Genomic DNA, 10,920 nt, shown 5'->3' with positions numbered 1-10,920 from the left:
AAAAAAAAAAAATTAAAAAAAAAAAAAAGAATATAAGCTTTGATATATAATACAATTTAGATATATCAGAAAAAAAACTGAAAAGGCAACCTAAATGTTCCCAAATAGGCGATTGTTTTTGGTAAATTATAGAAAACCACCACAAGCAAAATAAAAAATATACCATCATGTGGGGGGGAAATAAACTGGAAAACTACCCTTCCTATTAAAAAGGACCACTTCCTCTAATATGTAAAGGGTGACTACAAAACAAGAAAAAAACTGTTGAAAAAGAAAAACGCCCATAAAATCTAAACAGCCAGAAGAGGAAATATAAATGGGTTTCAACTGCACACACAATAAAAGAAAAGCAATTTAAGACTGTATTGAGATAGTATATTTCATTCCTCAGATTGGCAAAGATCAAAAAGTCCTAATAGTACTGATTTGGTATGGTTATAGGGAAGCTGGTACTCATACACTGCTGTGAGTGTAAATTTATACAACATCTATGGAAGGCAATTTGGCAGTAGCTAACAAAACTGTAAATGCATATATCCTTTGATCCACCAATTATATCTACGAGAAATTATGCAAATATCTCCCATGTGGATGAAACATCTTCATACAAGAGTAATCAATGCAATAGTGTTTGTAAAATATCAGAAACCTAAAAGTCAACCAATAGGGGCACTGGATAAAATTCATCCATACACAGTGTATTACACATCCAAAATAAGGAAGAAATTCCTTATGTACAATTACGGAACAATCTCAGAAATATTTCAATGAAAAAAGCAAGGTGCAGAATAATGTGTAGAGTATGGAAAAAGAGTATGTATACTCATTTGCTGGTACTACATAAAATATCTTAGAAGAATACACTGGAAGCTAGCAATATAGGTTGACTTGAGGGAAGGGACCTGGTTGGCTGGGGAAGGAGATAAGTGACAGACTTTTCATTGACATATTTTTGAATTCTGGGCCATGTGAATATTATTATCTATTCAAAAACTTAACTTTTTAGAAATAATAAAATTTTAAAACACAAAGTATAAATTATGACACATCCATATAATAATGTTTTCAAATACACTTAATGAATCAGAAAAGATTTAAGATAAACTATTAAGTGGGGAAAAGAAATAAAGCTTATACACAAGAGTCTTCATTTTGTTGAAAAATTTAAAAATAACATGTTAAAATGCACAGAAATGATGATTGCCTCTTGGCGCTGAGATTATGGATAATTTTTTTTCTTCCTTACACTCTCCCGTACTTTCCTAATTTTCCATAGTGAGCATGTGTTACTTTAAAATCAGGAAAAAAGACCACAAAAAGAACAAATAGCTATAATTCTTGTTTAACTTGTGAATAAATCATCCTTAATCACAGCATCACTGACCCTTACCTGACCATGACTGGTTGTTGGTTCTTCCTCCAACAAAAGTTTCTCTTTCAAGCTTTTAATTGGGCTTTCTTGGAAATCCTTGGTTTTTGAGTGCCAGACAGATGCCCTAGACTCCTGCCTCTCCTCTTTGTCTTCATCTCCCATATCTTCTGAGATGTCTTCATTTTTTTCACTAGCCTGATCTCCTTGGCCACATTCATTCTGGATCAGAGAAGGAGGTCTAGGTAACACTGGTTCCCCAAACCCTTTTTTTTTAAAGAGCTGACTCTGAGCCATTTTTAGGCTCTTCTGATAAACCTCCAACTGGCAGAGAATGACCTTGGTATATTGGTTAGGGTCTACTCCAGCAGGGCAAAATGGAATACCCCAGAAGTAGTGCACAGTGCCCCCAACATCGAGACCTTTGGCATCTGCTTGGGTAAGCAGACAGTGCCTAGATGTGTCCCCCCTACCCTGGGCAGCTTTGTGAAAAGCACAACCCCTCCCAGTACTTTCCTGTGGCTTCCCACACTGTGTGTGCTCAGCCAAGTGGCCGATACATCTGTCAAAACATTTAACGTTCTCATTCTCAAACACTGGCTGGCTTGACTGATCCCAGCTTCCTGAGCTGCCAAAGACCGGCTCCTCTTCAGTGTTTTCAGTGTGGTCCCAAGGCTCCTCTCTTTCCTCAGCCTCGTTTCCCTGACTGATATGTGAGCCTTTAAACAGTGATGGAGGTACCAGCTGCCATATGCCTGTAGGTATTTGAGAAAAAGTAGGGCTAAGGACAAACTGTTCTTCATTAAGAGGGCTTGGTAAGTTATCACTTACCAAGAATTACATAATGTGGGTAAAAGGCTCTTCTTTGTGTTTAACCAAATGTTGACTTCCTTGGAGAAAAAAGTATGCTGGATATTAGTGAGATCTCAACTACTTTCAGATTTAACCTCTTTAATACCACACCAAAGGGATTTGGGGCATTTCTGTATATCTACTCTCAGCATGAGATCCCTGTGATATAGTTATACTTGATGAGTGGGAGGAGTCAGAACAGGGAGACATGCCTTCAGTGGTCCCAGAGTCTGTGGTTTTCTCTTGGTGGGACTGTGAAGATGGTCCAGTTGCCAGAGGTCGAGATTTGGTAGCAGAAGCATCAGAAGGCCGGCAACTCTGAAACAAGTGATCCCACACCAGACCAGGTTTATTATTAAAATAGCTTATACATGAAGGGTCACAGGAAGGACAAAATGGGGAGGCCACTGTCCCTAAGAGATTCTCCTTTCCAAAATGCAGATGCTCAATTCAAATGACTTCTACAATGTGTACTGAATGCCTACTATGTGCAAAATGCTATACTAGATCACTACACTACACCCTTTTCTAATACAGAGACATGTATGACATAAAGGATGGCTCAGGACCTCCTACTGGCAAATAACCTTCACATTTAAAATAATTTCAACTATACATATTCAAATCACAATTTAACATTATTTGAAAAAATTTTAATTGCTCATTCTTTCTTTCCATAACTCACTTCTAGTTTCTCATTGCCTTTGCTCTCCCCAAAAAACAGGGGAAGTAAGCACCTCATCTTGCTTCCTTTTGGTTTCTTGGGACTTAGTAACTCTTTTCGGAAGCTGCCAACTACTATGATCCTCTTAAACCATATACTGAAAATCTTGTGGGGTGGAAGAAAACTCTTTCATTTAAATTAACAAAACACTTCAAATTGGATTCACCAACAATTCAACAAACACTTTAAAATTATTATGGGAAATATTTGTTAGTTGAAAACCTTATGAACTACTACAGCGAGTTCCTAATGCAACTGTAATACTGCAGAAGTAAAAAACAAAAAACAAAAACAACAAAAAATAAACTTCTGATCAACCCTCACAAACTTTTCAAACATAGCATATTTACATTCAGGCTTTCTGCAATGGCTTTCCTCAAGAGTTCCTCTTCTTCCTCCTCTTGGCTGTTCATCTCCCTAGCTTCCTGCTCACTCATTTTGAGAGCCAGAGCAAACTGTTCTTCTTCTGTCATTTCTGTAAGGGGATAAGACAAAAAGAGGAGAGGAACAGCACAAACACTGAATAAGCATGGAAGCAAGAAAACAAAATTATTAAACTTTTCGAGTGAAAACACTACAGACCATTTAGTACAATTTCATACTCTTATAAATGAGGGGGGACGCCTGGGTGGCTCAGTCAGTTAAGCGTCTGACTTCAGCTCAGGTCACGATCTCATGGTCTGTGAGTTCGAGCTCCACGTTCAGCTCTGTGCTGACAGCTCAGAGCCTGGAGCCTGCTTCGGAGTGTCTCCCTCTCTCTCTGCCCCTCCCCCACTCACACTCTGTCTCTCCCTGTCTCTCAAAATTGAATGTTAAAAAAATTAAAAAAAAAAAAAATCTTATAAATGAGAAAAGACCTAACGTAAGGTATTGGCCAAGAAAAATAGTAGTTGTTTCAGTAAAAATCCTGGGTTAACTAGACTGTAAACTCCCATAAAGGCAGCGTTTTTGCCTACTTTGTTCACTGTTGCATAAAAGAGTGCCTGGCACCTGACAGAAACTCAACAAATATTTGGTAAATGAATGAAAAAATTAAAAAAACTGGCTCCCATTCCAGGACTTTTTGCTACATATCACATTGCTTTGTGCTCAACACTCAACCAGAAGAATTTTATTCTTCAAAATCCTCTGATTTACCCAGTAGAAAAGAACATCCCTAGTGACCAGAATGTGATCTCCAAACACAATTTCCCATTAAAAGCAACTAGGGTATCTTTGAGAAAGGTACCATGGCTGATATAAAAGTACAGTGGCTGATTCCAAGTCTGGAGCAAGAAATGTAAAAAAAAAAAAATTAGCTAGAATATCTGTTGCGAGCAAGGTATCTATCAGACATTACTAGGGTCATATCAAAAGAACTTAATAGCCAACTTTTAAGTTGGCCAAAACTGAACAATTGGCCAAAAAGTGAACTGGAAAATCAGTAAGAATAATGAATGCAATGAACTAAGATATTAAATGTGTTTAAATCTATGAGTTCATAATGACACTCAGAAAATAGGGCATCAATTCTAACCAAATTATAGAATTAACACAGTCCCAATCAAAATCCCAACAAGCTTGATTAATGGAACATAATACAAAATTCAGAAATAGATGCACACATTGATTTTCGACAAGAACAAGTTTTTCTTTTTTTTTTTTAATTTTTTTTTTTAACATTTATTTTTGAGACCGAGAGAAACAGAGCATGAACAGGGGAGGGGCAGAGAGAGAGGGAGACACAGAATCTGAAACAGGCTCCAGGCTCCAAGCTGTCAGCACAGAGCCCGACTCAGGACTTGAACTCACGGACCGTGAGATCATGACCTGAGCCGAAGTCGGACACTCATCTGACTGAGCCACCCAGGCCCCCCAAGAACAGGTTTTTCAACAAACAGTGCTAGAACAACTGTATATCCATGAAAAAAATTATCCTCAGCTCTGACCTCATACTATATACAAAAATTAACTCAAAATGGATCACACAACTAAATATAAAAGCTAAAACTATAAAAATTCTAGAAGAAAACCTAAGTGAAAATCTTTGTAATCTTGGGGTAGTCAAAGATTGCTTATACAAGACCCAGAAAGAAAAAAGCATACAAGAAAAAAATGGACCTAATAAAAATTTAAATCTTAAGAATAAAAAGGTAAGCCACAAAATGGGAGCACATATTCACAACACACACACACACACACACACACACACACACACACACACACAAAATCTGATAGGGGTGTCTGGGTAGCTAAGTTGGCTGAGCATCCAACTCTTGATTTCTGCTCAGGTCATCATCTCACAGTCATGAGATCCAGCCCCACGTCAAGCTCTGCACCGAGCACGGAGCCTGCTTACGATCCTCTCTCTCTCTCTCTCTCTTTCCCCCTGCCCCTCTCCCCCACTCATGCACTTTCCCTCTCTCTAAAATAAAAAAAAAAAGAAAAGAAATAAATAAAATCTGATAAAGAACTTACATCCAAAATATACAAAAAATTCCTACAATTTAATAAAACAAGCAATCTAAGTTTTAAAATAATAAGCAAGGATTCTAAACAGATACTTCAGAAAGGAAAATACTGGAATGACCAATAAGCACACGAAAAAATCATTAGTCATCAGGAAAATGCAAATTAAAATGCAAATTAACATGCTACTAGAATAGCTAAAGTGAAAAAATTCCTATCAAAATCACTAAATCATTTAAAAATTTTTGATTACATCATTTATGTTCAATTTAAGAGAAACAAGAACCATATAATGCACAACAAATCTGAGATCTTTGTAATACTGTTTTTCAAAACACCCTATTCCCTAAAGGTTCTGGAGACATGAGGCTTTGCTACATTAACTGAAGTATTCTCCAGATTCTGCCCTCTTGCTACACCATTAGAACAAGAACTTTAATATAGTAACATAGTATGATTCTGTTTTCTAATATACAGGAACTCTAGAGGCAGACTGCCTGGGTTTAAATCTTGGATTTTACTTCTTTAGTGTATAGATTTCAGTACCTTACTTATCCTGTATACCTGGACACTGGTGCTGGTCTTTGATAATCTCCCTCCCTACTTTTACTTTGCTTCTTTTAATCTGCTGTGGACATGCATGTAGAGTAAATATACTCCTGACTTTAGGGATTGTCAGATAAATACCATGATTCCGTAATACTTGTTTTAGGTCGCACATACATAAACTTGAGGTAATAATATTTAAGGCTGTTATGAGAATTAATTTAATACATGTAGAAAGCTTAGAATAGTACTTGGCACATAGCAAGTATCCAATAACTGTTAATTATTATTAATTAATAATGAAATAATGCATTGTCATTATATATTATTTAAAGAAATCCAAAACTTCAATTCAGATTATCAGTCATTTTACATATATTTTACTGACAGCATACAACCACATAACTTGACAAAGCCACCATTACATATTTAATTTAACCACAATCAGAATTAGTTACTGTCTTTCACTAGTACCATCTCTTATTTTCACACAGCAACCATGATCTGAGACTAAAATCCAAGAAGCATCACTGTTGACTAGGATTCATTTTACCTGACCTCTCACCTATATAAGAATCCAACCACTAGAAGAAAGGGAAAAACAAACTTTTTCCTGGGAGCATACACCTTTAAGGAAAATATCAGCAACTGTCAACCTTAGAATCTCCAAATGAATGGACTTGCCCAGATTATCAAATGATTCTGCTAAGCTAAACACACAGTAGTGTACAATTTGTATAAAGCTGATTATGCTGATCATAATTTATGATGATTAACATCTCCCAACATTCAGGTTAGCCTCCCACTGAGACATACAAACAGGCTGTTAACGATCCAGATCACAAATTTAGATAGTACATCAAGAGAACCTGTGTAATTTGGGGGTATTTGAAATGGCTGAAAGGAAACATTTCATATAAAAGAAAATAAGATAAATCATTTTCGCACCCAAATCTTTTCCTAAGAACTTTCTTTTCCAAAACAGATATAGCTCTGTACTGTAGTGAGGCTGATATACCTATATATTGCCAGTTACAGTGTAAATGTGTAAAATACTTTTGAAAGGCACCATGTAACCCCTATAGATGTGCATTCTCAAACAAAGTGATATGACTTCTAGGAAATGACCCTAGGCAGTCACTGAAGAGAAGCAGAATACACAAAAAGATGTCCATGACACTAGCATCTATAAGAGCACTGACTTAAAAACAGACAATGGTTAAGTAAACTATGGCATGTTACATGTTTTCACTCATATGTGGATTCTGAGAAACTCAACAGAAGACCAGGGGTAGGGGAAGGGGGGAAAAAAAGTTACAGAGAGGGAAGGAGGCAAACCATAAGAGACTCTTAAATACTGAGAACAAACTGAGGGTTGATGAGGGGTGGGGGGAGGGGAAAGTGGGTGATGGGCATTGAAGAGGGCACCTGTTGGGATAAGCAATTGGTGTTGTATGGAAACCAATTTGACAATAAATTTCAGAAAGAAAGAAAGAAAGAAAGAAAGAAAGAAAGAAGAAAGAAAATAATAAAAACTATGGCATGTTAACTTAAGAGACTCAGATGTTGTTATCAAAATGCTAATTGCAAAGACATACAAAAATGATAAACTGTACAAAAGTCAAATGAAAAACTATAATGGAGAAAACACAACCAACTTCTGGTTCCACATGTAAGGAGCTTAAAAGTTGCCACTCTGTCCTAACAAGAAGTGAAAATCTCTTCAGAGATTAAAAAATCAACAACTCTTCTTTGATCCATGAGGGAAGAACACAGGGCAAACAACTGCCCCCAAGATAAAGAGATGGAGAGGGGAATACAGGGAGTCATGGTTTATCAGAGCAAGAGATTTAACAGCAGAAACCGCCACAGAAACCAGTGCCAGGGTAGAAAACTATAAACCATAATTGACAAATTACTGGAGGCTCAGTGCATAGAAGTCTGAGTGTTAAAAACTCCACAGGAGGGGCGCCTGGGTGGCGCAGTCGGTTAAGCGTCCGACTTCAGCCAGGTCACGATCTCGCGGTCCGTGAGTTCGAGCCCCGCGTCAGGCTCTGGGCTGATGGCTCGGAGCCTGGAGCCTGTTTCCGAGTCTGTGTCTCCCTCTCTCTCTGCTCCTCCCCCGTTCATGCTCTGTCTCTCTCTGTCCCAAAAATTAAAAAAAAAAGTTGAAAAAAAAAAATGAAAAAAAAAAAACTCCACAGGAACTCCATCATAGCAACCACCCCACCCCAAAGTTTGTGAACTTTACCTCCAAGGGCTCAACTAGGTTCTCACAATAAAAATAGCAGAAATTTCATCTTGAGCATCCAACAGACGGAGAGAAAAAGGAAATAATTTGAAATATGTCAGAGTACTCCCTTCTTTTTAAGAAGGTCTGCCCTAGGTCAAACTAGTTAACCAGAGCCTACAATGACAGGGTATTATCAGTGTCTGACCTGTAAGAAGGGAAAGTACAAAATTCCAACCTTCTCTAGCCATCTTGTCCCACATAAAGGAAGTGAGGGGAGAAAAACCGACAAATACTTACGAAGTTCACAGTACAGAGGCACAGATTCACTGACAGAGACCTAACCACAAAACTATAGAATACTTTCCCATGGGGCACTTGCATGGCTCAGTCAGTTAAGCATATGACTCTTGATTTCGCCTTAGGTCATGATCTCACTGCGAATTCATGAGTTTGAGCCCCGCATCGGGATCTGCGCTGACAGTGTAGTGGGATTCTCTCTCCCTCTCTCTCTGCCTTTCCCCTGCTCACACTCTCTCTCTCTCAAAATAAATCAATAACGTTTAAAAAAAAAAAAAGATTATAGAATACTTTCCCTACTTCCACACCTTACCAACATGTTATCAAAAACCCATTCATAACTATTTCTTTCTACCCAGTACATCATGTCCAGCTATCAAGTAGAAATTACAGGGGCGCCTGGGTGGCTCAGTCAGTTGAGCATCCAACTCTTGATTTTGGCTCAGGTCATGATCCCAGAGTCATGAGATCAAGCACCACGTGAGGCTCTGCACTGAGCATGGAGCCTGCTTAAGATTCTCTCTCTCTCCCCGCCACCCCTTGCCCCTCTCCCGCATGTGTGCTCTCTCTCCAAAATTAAAAAAAAAAAAACAAAAAAAACCTAATTAAAGAAGTGTTTATATACAAGGCATAATAAAAGGCATAAAAACACAACTTGAAGAGACAGAGTAACAATTAGAACCAGACATGGCAGAGATACTAGAATTATCAGACTGGGAATTTCAAACAACTACGATTAATATACTAAGCAATCTTAGTACAGACCCCTTAGTATATTTAGAGAGCATGCAAGTAGAAAGCATGCAAGGACAGATGGACAACATAAATAAAGAGATGAAAATCCTAAGAAAGAACCAAAAAAAAATCCTAGAGATCAAAAACACTATAACAGGGGCACCTGAGTGGCTCAGTCAGTTAAGCATCAAACTCTTGATTTCAGCTCAGGTCATGATCTCAGAGTTGTGAGATCAAGCCCCGTGTCAGGCTCCACGCTGGGTGTGGAGCCTGCTCAAGATTCTCCCTCTCTTTCCTTCTTCTTCTACCCACCTCCCAACCCCCGCTGTGTGCATGCATGCTCTCTCTCTCTCAAAAACAACAACAAAACACTAAGAGAAATGAAGAATGCCTTTGATGGGCTTATTAGCAGCCTGAATATAACTGAGCATACATCAGAGAAATCTCCAATACTATAAAGAGAACAAAGACTGAAAAGAATAAAATAGAATATATCCAAGAACTGTGGGACAATAACAAAAGGAGTAATAAACACATAATGGAATTACCATAAGGAGAAGAAAGAAAGGAAGGAAGGAAGGAAGGAAGGAAGGAAGGAAGGAAGAAAGAAGCAAAAGAAACACGTGAAACAGAAATGACTCAATTTCCCCAAAGTAATGTCAGATACCAAAACACAGATCTAAGCTCACCCCCCCACCACGCGCGCGCGCGCGCACACACACACACACACACACACACACACAAAACCCACCCTACACCTAGGCATATCATTTTCAAACTATAGAAAATCTAAGATAAAGAAAAAATCCTGAAGGAAGCCAAAGGGAGAAAAAAAACCTTACCTATACAGAAATAAAGATAAGAATTACACCTAATTTCTCAGAAACCATGCAAGCAAAAAGAGAATAGAGTAAAACACTTAAGTGTTGAGGGGAAAAGCCACCTATACACAATTCCGTACCCTGTAAATTATTCTTCAAAAGTGAAGGAGAAATAGAGACTTTCTCGGACAAACAAAAATGGAAGGAATGTTGACAGTAGACCTGCCTTGCAAGAAACGTTCAAAGAAGTTCCTCAAACATAGGTCAGAAACTCATATACATATACACAAAGTAAGAGTATCAAAGAAGGAATAAATGAAGGTAACATAAAAACTTTTATTTTTCGGGGTGCCTGGGTGGCTTAGTCGGTTGAGCCGCCGACTTCAGCTCAGGTCATGATCTCGCGGTCCGTGGGTTCGAGCCCCGCGACAGCTCAGAGCCTGGAGCCTGTTTCGTATTCTGTGTCTCCCTCTCTCTGACCCTCCTCCGTTCATGCTCTGTCTCTCTCTGTCTCAAAAATAAATAAACGTTAAAAAAAAAACTTTTATTTTTCTTATTCTTAATCTAACAGAAAACAGTTTCTTCAAAACGCTAATAGTAATAATGTATTTGACTATGTATGCTTACATATTTTTATATATGCTTCTATATTTGTGAAATAAATAACAACAATGATAACAAGGAATAAGAAGAATTAGCATAATTTTGTTATTATAAAGTACACACAATACTCATGAAGCATTACAGTGTTACTTGGTTTTATTTAAAATTTTTTAATTAATTAATTTATTTTGAGAGACACACAGGCAGAGCGAGTGGGGAAGGGGCAGAGAGAGAGAATCGCAAGAAGGCTCTGTGCTGTCAGCACCGAGCCCAACATGGGGCTCAAACTCAC

General features: G+C 38.0%; 1 protein-coding gene across 3 annotated transcripts in view; it reads right to left on the bottom strand.

The window, feature by feature from the left end:
* The window catches only part of UIMC1 (ubiquitin interaction motif containing 1), a 118,037-nt gene that overhangs the window by 60,643 nt on the left and 46,474 nt on the right, over positions 1 to 10,920 (bottom strand). For 2 of the 3 annotated variants that reach the window (XM_049648620.1, XM_049648621.1), the window contains exons 4-6: positions 3,296 to 3,420; positions 2,434 to 2,539; positions 1,391 to 2,124 (exon numbers count right to left, since the gene is read on the bottom strand). In XM_049648620.1, coding sequence (XP_049504577.1) covers positions 1,391 to 2,124; positions 2,434 to 2,539; positions 3,296 to 3,420 — 965 coding nt within the window. The remainder of the gene's footprint in view (positions 1 to 1,390; positions 2,125 to 2,433; positions 2,540 to 3,295; positions 3,421 to 10,920) is intronic. The other variant, XM_049648622.1, reaches the window with a different exon arrangement.

The sequence above is a fragment of the Panthera uncia genome (genome assembly GCF_023721935.1).
Source record: "Panthera uncia isolate 11264 chromosome A1 unlocalized genomic scaffold, Puncia_PCG_1.0 HiC_scaffold_17, whole genome shotgun sequence".
NCBI classification, from domain to species: domain Eukaryota; kingdom Metazoa; phylum Chordata; class Mammalia; order Carnivora; family Felidae; genus Panthera; species Panthera uncia.
This window is presented reverse-complemented; position numbering and strand designations above follow the sequence as displayed.